The sequence below is a fragment of the Callorhinus ursinus genome, unplaced genomic scaffold (assembly GCF_003265705.2).
Source record: "Callorhinus ursinus isolate GAN/ISIS: 27379988/994484 unplaced genomic scaffold, GSC_fseal_2.0 scaffold14, whole genome shotgun sequence".
Classification (NCBI taxonomy): Eukaryota; Metazoa; Chordata; class Mammalia; order Carnivora; family Otariidae; genus Callorhinus; species Callorhinus ursinus.
The window spans coordinates 24,204,119-24,225,268 of NW_027397076.1; the positions used below are offsets into that span (position 1 = coordinate 24,204,119).

The 21,150-nt window shown below is 37.0% G+C and overlaps 1 protein-coding gene across 2 annotated transcripts in view; it reads right to left on the reverse strand.

Annotated features, from left to right (window-relative positions):
- Positions 1-21,150, reverse strand: part of TMTC2 (transmembrane O-mannosyltransferase targeting cadherins 2) — a 391,310-nt gene that overhangs the window by 50,743 nt on the left and 319,417 nt on the right. For both annotated transcript variants that reach the window (XM_025882606.2, XM_073900582.1), the window contains 2 exons: positions 13,398-13,512; positions 1,203-1,266 (listed from right to left, as the gene is read on the reverse strand). In XM_025882606.2, coding sequence (XP_025738391.1) covers positions 1,203-1,266; positions 13,398-13,512 — 179 coding nt within the window. The remainder of the gene's footprint in view (positions 1-1,202; positions 1,267-13,397; positions 13,513-21,150) is intronic.

Below are 21,150 nucleotides of genomic sequence, written 5' to 3' on the forward strand. Positions count from 1 at the left end.
AATTAGTGTTCAATAAATTTTGGCTGTTATTGTTCTTATCAATATAACTATTCAATTATTTTCTTCTGTTGCAAACAGCTCACCAATTCTTTTTTTTTTTTGAAGTAATTCATAATTAATGAAACTGGGGACACTGACATTTAGGGCTAAGGTTTCATGTGGTTGTATCTGCTGAAAAAAAAAAAAGCTACCCCCCCCCCCCCCGTGGGTTGCATTTAGGGAGTATTAATTCTCCTCTCGTGCTCCCACGGGACTGTATATACCTCTGTGTAGCAATCACCACACTGTATTTCAACCAGCTGATTATCTTCAGTGTTCTCTGCTACATTATGTGGTCTTTTAGGGAATGAAATCTCTGTATCCTATCACAAAGCAGGCACTCTATAGATGTTTGCCCAATGGATGAGTTACCGTATAGAAATGAGACTTATCCCACTATTTGTAGTCACATCACACATGCACTTTCATTACTGTTTCAAAATTACATTTCTCAATAGACAGTCTAGACCTAGAGAGTAAGGGGAGAAGGTTTTAGTGTTGGAAGGTGATGCAGAGCTGTGTGTCTGAGAATAAAGGCAACGCACTGGAGGTCGGTGATGTGCAGTGAATAAAAAAGTGCTTAGAAGACAGATATAAACCCAGTTCTTATTTTCTCATAAATGGTTCCTCCATTTCAATAGTAATGATCTAATTTATATCCATCCCACTTTATGGAAGTGTGATTACCCAGGGAAAAATTCTAATAAAAACATACTTGATAAAAGTTGAAAAGCACAGTTATTAGAAATGAGGACTGTGGAAGAGGCAGAGGCACAGCTCGAGGTCTGAGTGTATGTAAGGATCAAAAAAAGCTCATGATGTTAGAGGTCCTTAGGTATTTAACACCACAGCAAAAAACACTTTCAAGGAACTGATTTTAAAAGCCAACCAAATGCCAAGTATTTGATAATGCTAAAACCTGTATTCAAATGATAAAACCGTATGGTGCTTTACACAGGATAGAAAACAGCAATTTGTACCTCTGCAAAAAGAAAAGAAGCTTGAGACTGGCAGATTTGATTGCTGAATTAGCCATTTAGTGAGTATTCAGAATAAGAGATCAGAGAGAAAAAGCCCAGTATCATGAGGCTTCTATATCTAAAGCTATCACATGCTGTGAATCTATCCCTTTGAGTAATGTTTCTCATTAGGAAGGTACTTACATTAGGTCTCAGTCTAGCCGCCAGATCATAATACTTCTCGGCTGCTTCGTTGAGGCTGGCCTGTCTGTTAAAGATTAAAAAAAAAAAAAAATCGAACTATAGCATTTATTTTAAAATTGCAGAGAGGTGAACCAGAATCATTATGCAGCAAGATAATATTAACTTAAAAATATTACAATTATACCAATCAAACCATAAGTTGCCTAAAGCAGAAAAAATACACGAAATTGAATGCATGCAATGGACTTACTGTCTTTAAGGCATTATAAATAGTATCTCAACATAATCCTATTCAATAGTTATTAGTTTAAATTTACATATTAGCAATTAGAAATGTTATTTTTATTTTCCAAGCTAACCCAGATAATGTTACAGGGTTGGAATTCTCCAGCTTCAACTGGATACCCCAGAAAAATCTTGATTTTTAAAAACAAAATGCCAAAAAATTCTGTATCTATCTAGAAGTCCATTTTCTTTCCCATTCAGGTGGGGAAACTTCCATTGTGTGCAGCCTACAGGGGGAAAAAAAAAAAGTCCAGATTCTTCCTCTCCTTGCTCTCTGCACCAGGGTGCACCCATGACATAGCCTCAGCTAATTGGATGTTCTTGCTTGGGACTTTCATTTCTGAATGAGAGACAGAAAGATGAAAGGATAGCTAGAATTCACTGACAATGGTGGAAGCACTAGGCTATATCCTGATCAGACTCTTCCTGTAAAGAATTGCTACTGCATGTCCTTCCTCTTGACCCCTCCAGGGCTACCCTGTTTCCTGCTGATTCAAGCTATGTTATCTGGCCTTTAGTGAATTCTGCCATCCTTGAAATAGCCAGTTTCTCTTGACTACCACCAAATACCATGAGTGCAGCTGTTGACTTATACAAATAAGATACATACTGAATTTTAGTAAGTTTATGCTTTAGCTATTCTTGCAATTCAAAGCAAACTCCTAGGTTCGGCCAACTGGTTAGCAGGAGAAATCAAATGTGAGGGTCCTGAAAAAGCCTGGCCAATTAGCCATCTAAACCACGGTATGTTTTTCAATCATGCCATGCTGCTTCAGGAAATCTTCAAAGGTGGTAGGTAACGAGGGCTAGAAGCTCTTGCAGTTGTACTCTAACTGGTGACTCTATTTGCAGAGTACAGAAATGCTACAAAAAATGTCAAATTCAACTTCAGATGATGCATAGAGCACACCTATAATGTGAACAATAATAGTAAATGGCTTGGGGTCTGCAATTAAAATGGAGTAGTTTCTGTTGAAACTGTGATGTTAAAGAAGCTTCTGATGGGGGCGCCTGGGTGGCTCATTTGGTTGAGCGACTGCCTTCGGCTCAGGTCATGATCCTGGAGTCCCGGGATCGAGTCCCGCATTGGGCTCCGTGCTCAGCGGGGAGTCTGCTTCTCCCTCCGACCCTCTTCCCTCTCATGCTTTCTATCTCTCATTCTCTCTCTCTCTCAAATAAATAAATAAAATCTTTTAAAAAAAAAAAGAAGCTTCTGATGGAATTCAATGGAGTACACTCAGCCATAAAAGAGAGTGAGATCTTGCCATCTGCAAGATGGATGGATCGAGAGGGATGGAGGGTATAATGCTAAGTCAGGGAGAGAAAGATAAACACCATATGATGTCACTCGTGTGTAGAATTTAAGGAACAAATGAACAAAGAAAAAGAGACAAGCCTCCCCCCCCACAGACTCGTAAATACAGAGAACAAACTGGTGGTTGCCAGAGGGGAGCTGGGTAGGGAGATGGGTGAAACAGATAAAGGGGATTAAGAGTACACTTATCTTGAAGAGCACTAATGTACAGAAACGGTATCATTATATTTAATCACTATACTGTACACCAGAAACTACTATAACACTGTATGTCAATTACACCTGAATTCAAAATAAATAAATACCAAAACAGGGCAGGCAGGAGTCGGGGAGGGAAGAAGCTTTTGAGGTGAGAAGATGACAAAGAGGTCAGGAATAAAGAGGAGAAACAAAAATTAACTCTCTCAATTAGAAAAATCACATTCAGTCTTTAAGAGAGAAGGTTCACTAGCCTATAAAATTGAATTTGCACTTTGGTCAAGCGCAAATAAAAACTATAAAGACATATCCCACGCAACCACATAAATTATAGGAATAACTGAAGATAACATCTCTCTGGAGACCAGGACATATTTTTCTAATTTTTAAAGGAAAAATAATTAGAAACACTGCTATTTTTAATGGGGTTATAGAGAAAGTAAAAACCCTTGACCTAAGGCTCTACTGGACTCATGGCAGTTACAACGTGCTGTTGCAATTTATATTCCCATAAATGTTGGAAGTTCAATTTCAATATGTCAAGAAAAGTACTTTAGTCTGGTATGAAACAGTAAAAATTCCCTTGCTAGGGTATTTAATGAAGGTTTCCTCCACCAAATTATAGAATCACTTTGGTTCAAATTCATTTGGAAATCTGAACCAGGATTCATTAGGTCATGACCTGGAAGGGTTTTCTCCAGAGGAAAATAAAAGGCAGGGAGGTAGGAAATTAGAGTAACTTAATACTACAAAGAAGTTAAGTTACTTTGAAGCAAAATCAACCAATACATGTCTAACATGGAAAGCATAGCAAACATTAATATTCATCTTTATCGACATCCAAATTCATCAGGTAGATAAAGATCAAAGAGAAACTGAGGAATTCATTGGATGACATGCCTTTAAAATAATAAACACAAATGGAAAAAAAAAAAGGTTTTCTCCCCCAAAATGGTTGTTCATTTTTTAAAGTCTTCATTGTCTTTAGTGGATTAATTCCCAAAGGAAACATCTAGTTTAGAAGGCTTAGTTTCTTAAGCTGGAAGTAGAATTGATGATAGTCTAAAGAAATAAAAAAAAAGTAGAGTTTATTAGATTTGTCATGTAACTGTGAAAATTAATTTTCACTCTAGGACATTAGGGGAAAGAGTGTGTCAATTCTACCCACCGAATGTTCATTTATTTTCTTGTTTTATTCTCTGGACAAGAGAGAAAACTCATGAGGAACTGTCCAATGTCCACTTCACAGTGTGTGCTGTATTTCACACTCGCCTGCAAGAAGTATCGTGGGAGTGCTTAATAAATCTTAATTGCAAAGATGATTGAATCATTAATCAATATTTGAAAACTAAGGAAATTAACAATATTCTGCTAGTTGGTTAGGGGATTCTTGAATTGTCAAGAACCTCAATCCCTGAATTGTTAGGACTGACCACAGGACTCAGGTTGCCAAGACTATTAGGATAGAATTATTTAAAGAAGCTGATGAATAACTCTTCCTGAATACCCATATCCTTTCTTTCTTCACTGTTTCTTCTCTGGGACAGAATTTCTAAATCCTCTAACTATGTGTCACTTACAAAATACCAGGAACTGATTATTCCATGTTCCAGCAACACCATGAAGTAATTGCTATTACTGTCCCCATTTTATAGATGGTTAAAATGAGGTTTAGAGAAGTTGGTAACTCCCCCAAAGTTAGATAGCTGGAAAGTGATTGATCTGGATCACAGACTCTACAGCTAAGTATCTGAACCACAGGATCATGCAGATGTAGCCGAGTGATATGTGATACATTGTTCTGTGGCAGTTGACCCCAACAATTTCTACATCAAATACTAAGAAAGGAAGAAAACTTGCCTTTTCATTATAATATTTAAAAGCCACGATTTAAGTACAAGAGATAAGATTTGAAAAGGGGAGAATATGGAGGACATTTGTAATTACAGGTTTTACTTCCTGCCCACCTCCATCTCCCATAGTGATAGAAGCGCACTTCAGTAGACCAAATTGAGCAGATGATAGTTTTAAGAACAGAATGAAATGCACTGTTGTGTTTTGCCTTGTGTACCTCCTAAAAGGGGGAAGGGGAGAAACTGAGGGGAAAGGCAAAGAAATAGGGAATGAGGAAAAGTGAGAAGAGTGCTGGATATTCACTTCCTTACCCCCACCATCTCCCGTTTTCAGGGAGGGTCACAATTAGATATGGAGGGCAACCATAAGTTTCCCATGTGTCCAAGTAGGAGACTCAGAAAAGTAGGTAAAGGGGAAAAGCAGTTGGCTCTGCCAAGAAATCTCCCAGGCCAGATGTAGACAACCGTGTGTTTTGACCACAACACACTTTACAAAGCCAGGAATGAGATAATGAGTGATAAAAATCATTCATACCAGGGAGCTACACTAGGTCCAGATTGGTGACTACCCCCTGCCCCCCCCCAATAGTCAACATAAGGTTATGTTCCATATCATCTGTGCCAACAACAGGCTTATCAACTGGAGACACAGATGGAGGCTTCTAGCTCATTGCCAACTCCTGCCAATCATATATGTAGGGCCCTCCCCCTTTCACACTATCTGTGGCCTCTTAAGAACAGGAAAGGTAAGGAAGTAGAAAGAGCCTACACGGTATTTGTAAACAGGACCGTGATGTAAACCTTGGATTCCCAAGAAATCATTGAGTTGTGCTATCTTTTACAAGTCTTTATTTTTTATTCATTTTATTTTCTAAAAAGATTTTATTTATTTGTCAGACAGAGAGAGAGAGAGAGAGTGCACAAGCAGGGGGAACTGCAGAGGCAGAGAGAGAAGCAGACTCCCCGCCGAGCAAGTAGCCCGATGCGGGACTTGATCCTAGGACCCTGGGATCATAACCTGAGCCGAAGGCAGACGCTTAACCGACTGAGCACCCAGGCGTCCCTAAAAGTCTTTAAATTCAGTTTTTATGCCATCAGTGAAAAGGTGTGCTCAGAGTAAAACAAACAGTAATGGAAGTCACAAACGTCATTCTCTGATTACTATAGAATTCCATTTTGCACATGGGACTATGAAACTTGTATCTGTTAAAAATATAAAAATATATTTCATATATCTAATTCCCCTCCCTGGTGTTATTTTATAATAGAAAAGTATCTTTTGGAACACAGGTTTATGGCCCAATATTCTTAAAAGAAAAGATATATAAAGGAAATTTGGGAATCAATGATATTGTGAAATAACTTAATATACTTTGTGAAATGTTTGAGGGGAATCTAAGAGAAACATTTATAATTATATACATTTGTATGTATTCTGTGAGAATTATAAAATTAAAGGTTGTTAAATTCAATATTCCCTCCTTGAAAATATAAAAAATAAAAACTAGTAGCATTTAGAAGACTATAATTATTAGCAGCTCTGAATTGTCAGTTTTAAATTAAAAATTATTTAATATGGATAATAACCACTGTTTGACTCATACAAAAGATTAATACTTTATATTAAAGTCTTGGTGATTCTTCGAAGATAACCTATAAGCTTTCTTTTTCTCCCTCTTCCCTCTCCTCCCCCCGCTTCTTCTTCTTTCTCCTTCTCCTCCTCCTTTTTCTAACCAGAAAACTGTCTGTCCTTGTATCACGAAAGTAAAATGAATAGTAGCTGAGTTTTCCTGGGTTCTTGCCAACAACTAAACTGAAGTGTAGCTTAAGTTACTCGAAGCAGCTAAATTTTAATTCTAATTGATAAATGCATAGTAGGAATAGAAGAGAATCGAGATAAACAAGGACATAAAAATGTGTGGAAAATCTTAAAAAGGCAAAACTAGAGTCACACGTATATAAAAACAATGCAGCAGAAAAGATCCTTATAATGAAACTCCTAGAAGATACTGTTTATGACCACCAAGCCATCTTAAACCAAAACCTCTCTGTCAAGACGTCAAAAATAGCTTTATGATCTGTCGGTATCTGTCCCAGTTCTAAACATAAAAGATGGTGAGGTAAAGCAGAAATGTAGCAATAACAGAGGAAAAGACAAGGCTGATGGTGTAATTTCACAAAAGATTCCTCGGAGTTCGAAACTTCTTGATGCCCCATGAGAGTTTGAGCTCATTCTTTCATAGCCTCAAATCCTTCAGGGCTGCTAAGGACAGGTTAAGCCTATGTCTATAAAAAGATTACATAATGAAATGCACTGGGAAAATTAAAAGGGAAGAAATATTTATTGTCAATGTCAACTATTATAATGTTCCTATGTAGTAAATAACTCCTTATGTTCAGTTCGTAATGTTTGGGTGGGGAGAAGGAGTTGGGAGGGGTGGCAAGATAGAACTTGCTTGCAGGGGTGGTCGAGAACCAACATTTTATCACCTGTGACTTGTCAGAAGTGTAAAACATTAGGCACCACCCAAACATACTAAATCAGAACATGCATTTTAACAAGATGCCCAGGTGATCCACAAGCACGTTACTGTTGGAGAAGCACTGGGTTGGAAGATGCTCACCTTCAACCTCATCTGCCGCTGCCCTTTGCTTTAAAGACCTTCCAAACCATTATAACTTAGTTGAAATAAGCCCCGTTTGGGCCAAAGGTTGGCATTAGCGTACAATTTATAATTGAAAAATCCAATGACTTTTCGAGTGATTTTTGGTAATTTTGGAAGTATTAAAGAAGAAAGGCCTAGAGAGCTTCGAAAAAAAAAATACATATCCAACATATGTGTCTGTGTGTACATGTGTGTACGTTCCCAATCTACTTTGAGAAATAATCTGATTCGGTTCCTTTTTCTCTTAAGAATTTAAATTTTAAGTCACTTTCAGTGGAGTTTATAAAGAAATTAGTACATTTAAGTTCTCGATTTTTAATATATTTAATTACGTAAGATCGTGTCGGCACAGAAACTTAAGGGTAACAGTTTTTTTTTTCCATATGTTCATTCTCCTCTCTAGAAGTCAGGGAAGCAATGGGAACCAGTTGGTGCAGTACAGTTTTGCTTTCTTTATCACCTCAGGGAGCAATGACAACCTGGGCCCTTAGTCCTAGAAAAACCGTAAGTTCATGCTTAGCTCAGCTGTAAGTGTGTCCTTTGTCAGGCACTGTACCATTCTAAAAAACTTAATATCCCTTTGAGAGTACAAATGTGGCATTCTCCCTCCTATGAATGTAAATCTATTTTCTAAAATTTACCATAAAGAGGTAATTTAATAATATTGGAAGGATCTTACTATTAAGGATTTACACATTTGATAACCTGATACTCTATCAAGAATCACAGCCTCTGGGTAGTCACCCAGCTATAAAGACAAAAGAGAGCCAATGTGACACAGTGAAAACAGTATTATACTTGGCCAGAAAACACTAAATTCAAATCCCAGCTTTACCACCTGTGAGAAATACGGACTCTCTTTAAGCCTCAGTATCTTCATATGTAAAATGGGAATACTGTTGTCCATGTCACATACGTGCGAATATAACAAAGAGAGGGACAGATATAAAATGCACAATATAGTACCAGATAGACACGAGATATTTAAGTAAATGCTACCTTTGTTCTTCCCTTAGTCTGTAAGTGGATTAAAAAAGATTTTCTGCCAACGAACATGAATGCTATGAATCAGGTAAGGTTTGTTTTTAGTGCCTCTGGAATTCCTCCCTGTATCAAGTACTTTCATGCTCTTTCTAGCTTCTAGTTCTAGGAGAACACTGAATAAATTCATCCACACAAAATGCTCCTAACAGAATAACTGATTCAATACTTTCTTCTCACAACTATATAGATATAACTTGACTGAGTTCTAGCATTTTGAATTTGATATTTTCCTTTGATAATAACCAATCTTTTTTATAATACTCTCATCTGGAAGCATCCAGTACTTTTCCCATTTTATTTGAAGTACTAAAAATGTCAACACATATAGTTTAATGTTCATTATGTGAGGGCCACTCAACATCTGTGATCACCCTCTCTATAAATATATTTAGTAATTAGCTGCAATGTGGATCCCACCTTCCCAAGTAAGGCAGAAGCCAGAAATTCCCTCTCCTTCCAACTTTCTAGTAGCCAAGATTCCAGCACATGACTCAACGTTCCACCAATCAGATGCAACCTCAAGGGACTCGAACTCAGAAGTAAGCCTAACAGGGAGGCAGCTGTGCCCAAGAGAATCATCCAACCAACACTGTATAAGTATCACCTGGGACTTGTCAGAAGTGTAAAACCTTAGGCACTTGTGGGTTGATGGTGGTGGAGCTCCGGACTCCCAGAGAAAGCCAGAGAGATGGTCAGATATTATTTCTGACTACGTATGGTGCTCTCAAGCCCGATATACACTTATTTATAGATATACAAATAAAACTACATATCACATATTATATACATACCACATATATAGTTACATGTATATATACATACCTGTATACTATATATAATTATACTAACACATATGTAATTATTAGTGTATATATAATGTTCTCATTCTATCCTCCAATCTTTTATCCTTTCAGTCATCATTTTGATGTCTTTAGTACTTTACATTAAACTCTGAGAAGAGATCTATAACTTATATTTAAATTATCAGTCTCTCAATTTTGCCCTGCCTCCATTGCAATTATAAACTCAGAGATCTTGTTAATCTCTTAGTAATCTTTTCTAATGTCATATTGTTCCTCTTCCAAACTACTTATTTCGTTTTCCCAGATGTATTCTGTGTCAGTTAGGTTAGGTTACATTGTTGTAATATAAATACATCCTAAATCTCAGTGAATCAAGACAACAAGGTTTATTTCTCACTCACTTACTCAGTGCAGGTGAGTAGGGAGGTTTGTCCCCCTTTGGTCATTTCAGGATCTGTTTTCACAATTTCTAAGTCAGAAAAAGGAAAAGCACTGACTCTTACAGCTTTGGCTCAAAAATGACATCCATCATGTTCATACACCTTCAACAATCCAACTAAGAACCATGAAGTTCTTCAACTTGGAAGAAGGCAGAAAAGTACAATACTATTATGTTTAATGAAGGTGGAAGGCCTACATATTTGGTAAACAGCATTGATATTTCCACACCACATAGCATTCTTGTGAATCACCTTGATAACAGGAATTATAGATGTTCTAAGTAGCTCTTAGGTTTTAATGTAAATCTCACTGCATAGATAAGGGCTCTTTACTTGGACACATCTGATTTGTCATTCTTACCTGAACTGCCAATTTGAAATCCAGTATTTCAAAACTTTCTATGTGCTGATTCTACAGAAAAAGATCATGATCCACTATTGAGAGTTGAAATGGGTCCGTTAGAAATCTGACAAATTTCAAGCCTCTTGAAGATCCCAATAAGATAAAGATTTGTCCTTTGATGGCTAGCCCCGGGAATTTTCCTCTTCCAATCTGGTCTCATCTAAGTGGAATGACTTTGTTTTTTTTCATTTGTGATGAGCAGTTTTTCCTCACTGATAGATTCTTTGGGTCATTTCATTGGGAATTAGCCAAGGAAAGGGAAGTTAGATATATATTTTTAAACCATTTCAGGAACTGTTATAGTTCAACTTCTTGAACTATAACATTTCCTAAATTGCTGATTTTGGATATAAGGGTAGCCATTAATCCAGCTAACTGAGACACAACCAGGGAGGCATCTACTCTTTCCCTCATACCCTGCCTCATACTCTTTACCTCACCAAACCCTGCCAATTTTGTCTTCTAAGTATCTTGCAAAAGAAGAGAGCTCCCAAGGGAAGAATTAATATCAAAGTCAATTTACAATAATTTGGCATCCCCAGAGGAAATCACATGTAACAATAAATAAGCAAGATCTTGATAGCTAAGGATTTTGATAAGGTTGCATTCAAGGCAAAACGAGTAACCTTTCTACTCCTTTCAGCAAAGTCCCAAATGCTCTTGGTGAATAAGGAAAGAGGTTGGTATACAACTTGCACGGTAAGTACTCAAGAAATACTTGAATTTAATAAAGTAAAAAAAACAGAAAAACTAAGTCAAAACATTCATGGGGGCTGCCACCAAGCAGAGTAGGACATAGCCAAGCTGCTGTGGTCGTAATGGCAATCAATATTAGGAAAGCGCTGACTGTACCTTAATGAGGAATGCAGACTGCAGAAAGCTAGAAAGAAGGTTCTGAAAAACAAACCCTAAAGATTTCCACATCGTCAATGTATAATAAAAATTTTCCACTGGTTTCTAGCACTATGGTAACTAAGGAAAAGTTGGAAGTGATATATTTAACAAGGACCTTTTTTGTAACTTTCTCATAATGGGTTTCCATTGGTAGACCTTGAATTTCAGATACTGACGTAATATGTAGCAAAATACCTTGTTGAGGAAAGTATCTATTACGATTAAGATGAATTAGCCTGTAGAAAGTTGTGCTTATCCATCCTTGCAAATGGTTTACTGTGACTAAAAGCACAGTGTTTTATTCATGAAGAACAGAAAGTCCTCTCTCTCTAACGGCACCTAAGCCTGTCATGCAAATGAAGGTGTCTTTTTGAAAATTATCCTTGCATTGAAGGTTCTTGAGATTGGCTATGGTTTACTTTTTTTAAGATTTTATTTATTTGAGACAGAGAGCACGAGAGAGAGTGAGAGAGAGCAAACAGGAGCAGGAAGTAAGGGCAGAGGGAGAGGGAGAAGCAGGCTCCCTGCTGAGTAGGGAGCCCCATGCAGGGTTTGATCTCAGGACTCTGAGATCAAGACCTGAGCTGAAGGCAGACACTGAATGGACTGAGCCACCCAGGGGCCCCTGGCTATAGTTTATTTTATAAATATACCAATAGTTGATTGAATGCTGGCTTCTCTTTGTAGATACCAGCTTTAGGAATGCGAAATGTTAAATGTGGAGTGAGCGCATTCAACTGAAACCTCACAGTACACTTTCCTCTCAAACAAACTTTGAATTTCTTACTCAAAACTTATAAAAAGCTGAGGCACCTGGGTGGCTCAGTTGGTTAAGCATCTGCCTTCAGCTCAGGTTATGACCTCAGGGTCCTAAGAGCGAGCCCCACATCGGGCTCCCTGCTCTGCAGGGAGTCTGCTTCTCCCTCTCCCTACCACTCCCCCCTGCTTGTACTCTCTCTCTCTCTGTGTCAAATAAATAAATAAAATCTTAAGAAAAATAAAACTTATGAAAAGCTAAGTAGGAAGCCGTGTGGTTATAAAAGGACAACACAAAGGATGCTTGTGGTATTGGAAATAGTCTGTACCCTGACTATGGTGATGGATACACAAACCCACATAGGTGTGATAAAAAAGCACAGAACTAAACACACACATACACACAGAAAATCTGAGTAAAACTGGGGAAACGCAATAAGACCAGTGGATTGTATCACTATCAATATCCTACTTTTGATATTGTACTCTCATTCTACAATGTATTACCATTGGGGAAACTGGATAAATGGTCCAGGGCATCTCTCTGTATTATTTCTTACAACTGCATATAAATCTACAAGGATCTCAAAAAGTAAACAAAACTACTTTTCTTGAAAGCCCATGTGTTAAAGCCATCCAACTGTGAAGCCATTCCTCTGGTATTTTTCTTCCCTAGTAAGAGTATTCTACATAATTACAAACCTGTTCCTAGAGCCAAACACAGAGCCCACAGTGTGGATGTCAGCTAATGAAGCATTTAGGTGAAGATTTAATCGACTGAAATTCAGGTAAGAGTATGGGAGAAGGGGTATACATATTGCTAACAGAACAAATAATGCTTTTAAAAAAACTGTATAAATCATTTGAGTTTCTTAAAAACATTCTCCTTTAACCTAAAACACCACTTATGGATGCATTAACTTTCCTTTTATGTTCACAATAAAAACTGTTGATCTACCTTTTAATTGTTTTGCTATTATTATAATCAGCTTTCATAATATCTTTCTGAAAATAGAAGTACTAAAAGGTCTACAAAGATATAGCATTTCCCTACATAGCAACAAAGCTAAATACAGCACCGTTTTGAGACTTTGATAGCCCTTAGGTATATTTGTACTTGACAATCCTCTCCACCACCAAACATAATAAAATGCATTCACATGCCACATTCAATATAATTAATATAAAACACAAATACTGAGATGCAGTTGGCTAATCAACATAATGTTTTGTTTTAGACCTTTAAACAGTTATTCATTTGAATTTTGCAATTTTCTTTTTGTATTTTATAGTCATTTTTGAAGGGAAAGGAAATAATGGTTCTCAATAATTTTCAGAGTCCTGAATGCTTACATGCCGTACATACTGTGCACATAAGCTATAGCGAATAAAATACTCCTGACTGATTTTTGCATGGTAAGACAACATAATTCACCTCAAGAATGTGGAATAAGGCAGTATGACAGGGTACTCAGTTTACCTATTAGCTTTCCCAAAGCCACCGTGTCGGTCTTCTAAGGTGCAGTAGCAAAACTCACCTGAGCATGTGGGCAGCACTGAAGACCACATCAAACTCCGTGCTGTCCAATTCAGCTGCTTTCTTTGCCATCTCAGCTGCTTCTATGAGGCGAGCTTCTTCCAGAAGAAATTGACCTGCAAAGTACAGAACCAAGTGAGCTTCAACTTAGAAACTACTATTCTAATCCTGTGAAACAAATAAAGTCACTACAGAGAAAAATAGAGTGGTAAAAATGATTTGAAGCTAAGATGTACGTGGGCTGCCCATCTATATCTCATTATTTGGTCCTATTTTCTATGCCTTTCCCTTCATTGCAGGACATCCCAATGCATCCGTCTGGTATATTCACATAGTTGGGTTTTCTTTTATTCCTTAAAAAAAAATCCTGTATAGACTATTGCACCAAGAAATAAAAGGGATACAGTTGAAGGTGTATTACAATTAAGAGTTGAATTGATTTTCATTATTGTTTGTTTAAAACTGCTTCTGTCTCTGATGCATATGTACAAACAAGGCTATCTATATTGAAATGTATTAACTTCTTATATTTAAGCAGCACTAAAATTATTGAAAAAACATACAAAGGTCCACTGAGCATGTACTTACTCTTAATTAGACTGACTAATAAACATGAAACAAATATTAACATGTTCACATTTTTGAGATTACTTGCAGGTCAGCTTTGAAAGGCTAGCATTATTACAGATAGAGCCATACTATGAAACTATACCTCAAGAACTGGTATGTAGTGCTATCCCAGAAACATACATAAAGACACACACACACACACACACACACACAGATTTGGTCCAATTTTAAGGCTAGGCAAACAGAAAGAACAGGCTGTTTTTTTGTTTGTTTTAGAGCTGGGGATTTATTAACAGCAAAAGTAATGATGTTAAGCCCTATCTGACATGGATATTCAAATGAAAACCAATGCAAAACAGAGAGATGCTGAAATCATTCATGTAACTTTTGGGCTTGCTGAGTTGTGGTCTAATGATTATTTTTTGCTTCAGGTTTCCTGTTTGCTTAAAGTTCAAGATTTTAACAATGTGAAAAAAAGTTATAAAAATGATTTGCAAGTCCTGAGCTGCACAGGGAAAAACAAATTTAAAAATGGTAAATGGTAAATCCTCCCTGATGGTAGTGGTTTGAAAGAGCCCATTATTTACTGCATATCTGATAAATACTACAAATTGTCTTCTAACCCAAAAGGACCAGTCCTTAAAACACAAGAGGACATTTTCTATCTTAAGAATTTATAATAAGCCACAGACTCTGCTTGTATTTAAATGTCAATTGGTAAGAAATGGTGAGTAACGATAAGCTGACTTGTTAAAATGAAGTGAGTTTTAAGACCAGGATTTAGAGACCTCTTAGCTATTTCTACCAAAAGTTGTACATTACTTTCTTAGTCTGTCACCTAACATTCTGTGCCTTTCTTGGGTCTCAAACATAATTGTTAGGTCAGAAAATTGTTAAGAACACTGATTTGTGATATAGTTGACCCTCAAACAACACAGGTTTGAACTGTATGGGTCCACTTATATGTAGATTTTTTCTTAATAAGTACAGTATTATAAATGTGTTTTCCTTCCTTATGATTTTAACATTTTTTCTGTAGCTTACTTTATCCTAAGAATACAGTATGTTAACATATGTAACATACAAAATATGTGTTAATAGTCTATGTGATCAGTAAGGCTTCTAGTCAACACTAGGCTATTAATAGTTAAGTTTTGGGGGTGTCAAAAATTACACACAGACTTTCAACTGTGTGGGGATCGGGCCCCTAGCCCCCATGCTGCTCAAAGGCCAACTGTAGTTACACTTACAAACAGAAACACACATTACTTATGAAACTCATGTATATACTAATTTTAAATATGTTGATATGAGATTCAGCTGAAAGTATATGTGGTTTAAAGACAGTAAAACAAAAATTAGACACTATGGCATACTGAGAAATTAATATCTCATCATATAGATCTTAGTAAAGGATACCAGACTAAACCTATTCTTCAGTTAATTACTCTTATTATAGGTTTTCAAAATTAAAACGTAATATTAATTGCTACCTGCCTTCAAAGAATGTTTACCTAAGTAAATGCATTAATAAATATGTTAATTAATTATGTGATATTTAAACAAAGGATAATGTAGGAGTTTATTGATGGTTCCTTTTCCTTTCCAGACAGCTATTAACTCTGAACTGTGTTCTGTATTAATAGTTAGGAAAATGCAACAATTAACTGAATAATGAAGATTATTTAGTAAAATTCATTACTCCAGACTGTAGAGGGTAAAGAAGACACACTAGCTCTGGTAAAAAAAAAAAAAAGAAAGAGAAAAGAGGGACATGATATCTTTATAGTCCACACAGAAACAGAGGACCATGACAAGAAGCTTCTGTGACGAAGATAATAATGCTCAGTGGCCTAAGAGGTCAGTTCATGTGCAATGCCCCAAGGGCAAAGCCTTTCAAGCTTCATCGATGCCAAACACATCTTTAATGTTCAACAACAACAAAGGATAACAACATTAACTAGTTGTATAAAATCAAAGATACAATTTTTATCATAATTTTAAAACACTTCTTTATGCTTTAAGTCAGCTTTGTCATGCAAAATGCAATTTACAGACAGTTTGCAAGGTCCCCAAACCACACAAAACACATGATTTTTACTAAACAGTAACAGAAAAAAATCCCCATATGATCATTTTTAACAGAATTCATTCATCATATTAACATTCAGAAAAACAATATCACAACATATTAGTTAGGTATTTGCATAATTCCCCCCATTCTGTTCTCAACAGGCCATATATCTCAATATTCTAGCATTAGTATTCTGCTATGATAAAGGCATAAAATATTATGCAGTGTGGACCATTTGGTGTCTTTTTTTTTCCACTGGACTTGAAAATGTGAACCAAAGTTGAAAGTGAATTATTACTCTGCTATGTTATATAATGATTATTTGTTTGAAATATAGCCCAGAATTGATGGAAAATGGAGCAATAAGCATTTCAAATACAGAGAACCAACATAAATAGGGAAACAAAAACACACTAGGTTTCTTCTTAATAACGATCCAAAGACCCAATACTGATATATTATTGGGGGAATAATGAGGAACAAAATTTGCCCTTACTTCCTCTGGAAGACCTTGCCTTAAGTCACTCTTCCACCAGCTTCAACTATTATTGTTCCCACCTGACACTGGCACCCGACCCCTTTGAACCACTTCTGCTTCCCTTAATGTAACCTGCTGTTTCACATCCTTTTTTATCCTGAACTCTCAGGCTCTAAGGTTTCTCTTGTCCCATCCCTATTACCAGTCCATCTTGCCTACCTATTATAACTGGACATCTTTTATTTTTAAGCCCTACAACATTTCCTTCTCGGTGAATCTTTCTTTGACCACTCCCCAACAGTATTAGAATTGCTTATGACTAGGTCACTGCAATATAATTTACCATATAAACCAGAGCATTTAAAAGAATAAAAGGTAATGGTATTATTCATGAGGCAGGAATGAAGGGGGTATAAGGCAGAATTGCCTCAATATGGCTATCCCACTTAACAGCATATGTGACAGGAAGTGGGTATCAATCCTCTCATCTTTATCACTACTGGGTAGTGAATCATTTTATACAATGTCTTTGAATCACTGTTGGCTGAAAGTGATCAATATTAACAAGAGAAGCACAGGTGCTATTTACTGAAGAATGTACACATCTATGGAAAGCCCACCAAGACTGAGCCAGATGCTGAGGCTCAGTGGTTGGAGCAGCTACTTGGGCTTTGATGGTGAGAGGAAACTACAAGGAGGAGCCAGGGCAGTATGGGGAGTAGAAAGGAAAGCAGGCACTTCAAGGAGCCCATCTACAGTGGTGGATTCTGCAAGGTGTGAAAGGTTACATTTTTCAGGGGCTCATAGCCTTAGTGCACATCAGAATCACCTGGAAGGTCCGATAGAACAGAGCTAGGCCCCATCCCCAGAGTTTCAGATTCAGTGGGTATGGCGTAGAGCCCATGATTTGCCTTTTTTTTTTCTTCAAGATAAGTGTACTCCTCAATCCCCATCACCTATTTCACCCCTCCCCCCACGAAACCACCCCTTTCTGGTAACCAACAGTTTGTTCTCTGTAGTCAAGAGTCTGTTTCTTGGTTTGTCTTTTGCCTTTGCTTGTTTGTTTTGTTTCTTAAATTCCACATGTGAATGAAATCATATATGGTATTTGTCCTTCTCTGACTTACTTTGAATTATTCTCTCTAGCTCTAACCATGTTGTGGCAAATGGCAAGATTTCATTCTTTTTTATGGCTGAAAAATATTCTATTTATATTTATATTCTTCTTTATCCATTCATCTATCAATGGATACTTGGGCTGCTTTCATAGTGGGGCTATTGTAAATAATGCTGCAATGAACACAGGAGCATATCAATCCTTTTGAATCAGTGTTCTCATATTCTTTGGGGAAATACCAACTAATGTGATTACTGTATCATATGGTAGTTCCATTTTGAACTTTTTGAGGAAACTCCATACTGTTTACAACAGTGGCTGCACCAGTTTACATTCCCACCAGCAGTGGAGGAGGGTTCCAATTTCTCCACATTCTTGCCAACACCTGCTGTTTCTTGGGTTATTGATTTTAGCCATTCTGACAGGTGTGAGGTGGTATCTCATTGTAGTTCTGATTTGCATTTCCCTGATGATAAGTGATGTTGAACATCTTTTCATTTGTCTGCTGGCCATCTGGATGTCTTTGGAGAAATGTCTGCTTATGTCTTCTGCCCATTTTTAAATTAGATTTCTTGTTTTTTGGCTGTTGAGCTGTATCAGCTCTTTATATAATTTGGATATTAACCCTTCATCAGATATTCATTTGCTAATATCTTCTCCCATTCAGTAGGTTGCCTTTTAGTGTTTTGGATTATTTCCTTTGCTGTGCAGAAGCTTTTTATTTCGATGTAGTCCCAATAGTTTATTTTTGCTCTTACTTCTCTTGCCTCAAGAGACGTATCTAGAAAAATGTCGCTACGGCCGATGTCAGAAATTACTGCCTTGTGCTCTTTTCTAGAATTTTTATGGTTTCAGGTCTCACATTTAGATCTCTATCATTTTGAGTTTATTTTTGTGTATGGTGAAAGAAAGCTGTCTAGTTTCATGCTTTTGCATGTTGCTGTCCAGTTTTCCCAACACCATTTGTTGAAGAGACTGTTTTTTTTTTTTCCCACTGTATATTCATTCCTCTGACAAATTCATTTGACAAAGGAGGAATGAACATGATTTGCATTTTTAACAAGTTCCTACTGATGCTGCTACTCCATTGTCCATAGTTTGAGAACCAGTGTCTGATGGGAACAAAATAATTGTTTTGTACTATACTCTGGATGCCCTGTCTGGGATTAGCCACCAGTTAGATTAAGCTCTTCTGGTCAATAAACAGCATGTGGCATGCCCTTCCCTATGTTACAAAGAATAATGACCAGGTTACACATATGTTTGCAGATAGAAAGATACATCTGTATGAATAAGATACATGCAATAAAGACAAGTTTACTCTCTGAAACTCTTAAAATAAGAATATTTAAGAATTTTATCTTTCATATGTAGAACAGTTATGAGAAATCACTTCTCTCTCACATATAGGAAACAAACACATTCTTTGTGTTTGATAATTGAGAATTTCAAATAAAGAAACCACGAAAATCTTAAGTAAAATATATTTTGTTTTCATATATATATTGTGCTACCACACTTTATCATTATTTGTTTGGTTTATAATTTGTCTCACGCAAGTTAATTATCATCATCTTATTTAATTGTCTTCCATCAAAGGGAGAACAAAGGCAAAAACAAGATGAGAAATTACAAAGAAAAAAAAGGAATGTGAGTGGAGAAACACAGAAAAGGATATTTAAAGGGAAAGCACTCTCTAGACGTCCAGATTCAAAGAATGTTAAGTCTCCCATAGGCTAAAAAAGGAAGAGGGAAAAAACCAGCTGACAGTTCTAGACTCAGGAGCTTCTATATTAGTTATACCATTTCTTCTCTGGACAATTCTCTAATGAACTGTTTAAAATATTTGGTGGATTTTTACCAACATTTCAATATGACAAGCTGGTGAAGATCAATCCTTCATTAATTCCTGGCTTTAAAGAACTGCCTGAAAGGTAGAAATCCATAACAATGTAAGCTGGCCTTAAGCCGAGGCTCAAATACTGCTTTGTAAAGGTTTTGCACATAAACTCCCCAGATTAATTGGGATTGGCATTTCTTACTAAAATATATGAAAAATTCACTATTCTGATCAATGAGATTAAATCAAGGAGCTAAAACAATCTGTAATAGGTGTCATGATGATACAATTCTCTTTGGGAAAAATCATTCATAGATAGCTTTAAAAAATGTTCAAAGACAAATGAAAATCTTATTTATAAAATAAGGGCTAGAACTTCACATTTGCACTAAAATAGTTCCCCTTGGCAGAAGATATCAGACCATCTAAACAGATCCAGAATTGTCTGACTCCTACCACTGCCTTGTCTCACGCCATCACGTCACTCTGGATTGCAGCAAAAACCTCTTAACCAGTCTCCATACTTCTGCCCTTGACCCTACAGAGAATTCTCAACATGGCAGTCAGAATGATCCTATTAAAGTGGGAGTCAGTGCCCATCATTCTACAGCTGACTTAGGGAAAGTGAATGTCCTTATACTGGACTACACAGCCTGACAGAGTCGGCAGGGAGCTCCTCCCCCAACCTCTTACCCTATTCTCTGACCTCATCTCCGTTGTCTCCTACTACTCTCCCTCTTGGTCACTTATTCAATGCCTCTCGCTGTTGTCTAACACACGGGAGAAACAAAGACTCCTGCTTCAGTGTTTATTTGCCATTCCCTCCACCTCAAGTGCTCTTCCTCCAGATACCACAGTGGCTCACTCTCTTACTTCTTGGCACACTGTGGGGATGTAATAACTACACATTCAGTAATAGGACTGAATCGCCTATATCCCCATGTGGCTACTTTCTTCATCTGCAAGAGCAAGCTAGAATTTAGCCAGCATTGGCTGTCAGGAGGCACTTGCCTATTCATATCCTCTCACCTTAGAGTGATTTTAGGCAGGGCTGCAGTAAATGGCCACAACATGCTGAGTATTGCAAAATTGCCAAGGTTGCCACTCACCGTGAGGTCTCTATGAACAGTGCCTCTGGAATACAGGTAACATAGCAGCCCTGGTGTTAGATCTCTGAATTTCCCTTGGAATATGACAAATAATCCAGACATCAATCATGCCTTCGAAGATACCTTAATTCCAGAACAGTCCAAACTCTGCAATTTGGCTAAAATCTATTATATCCCATTGTACTTTGGAATAAATTCAATAGTCTGGGAAAAAGAAGAAACTATAGATTAACATACCAACCCAGGAAATGTATATTGTGCCAAATACACATAAGATGTAGTGATACTTGCAGTGGAGGATGGGGAAGATAAGCACAACACTTATCCTTGAAACAGTTCGAACTTAGTAAAGAGGAGATTATGGAGACAGTCTAACCACAAAATGGATATAATCAGTTTGAGGAGACTTGAGGAGACACAAGGTCTCACAGGCTAAGTGCATCATATCTGGATGGAGGTAAATATTTCGTTTTGTTCAACTTATAATTAAAATTGAATATACACAGAGTAAAGGGCACAAGTAAGGGTACCACTTGAATTTTCACACAGTGGCTCTGCTCATAAAA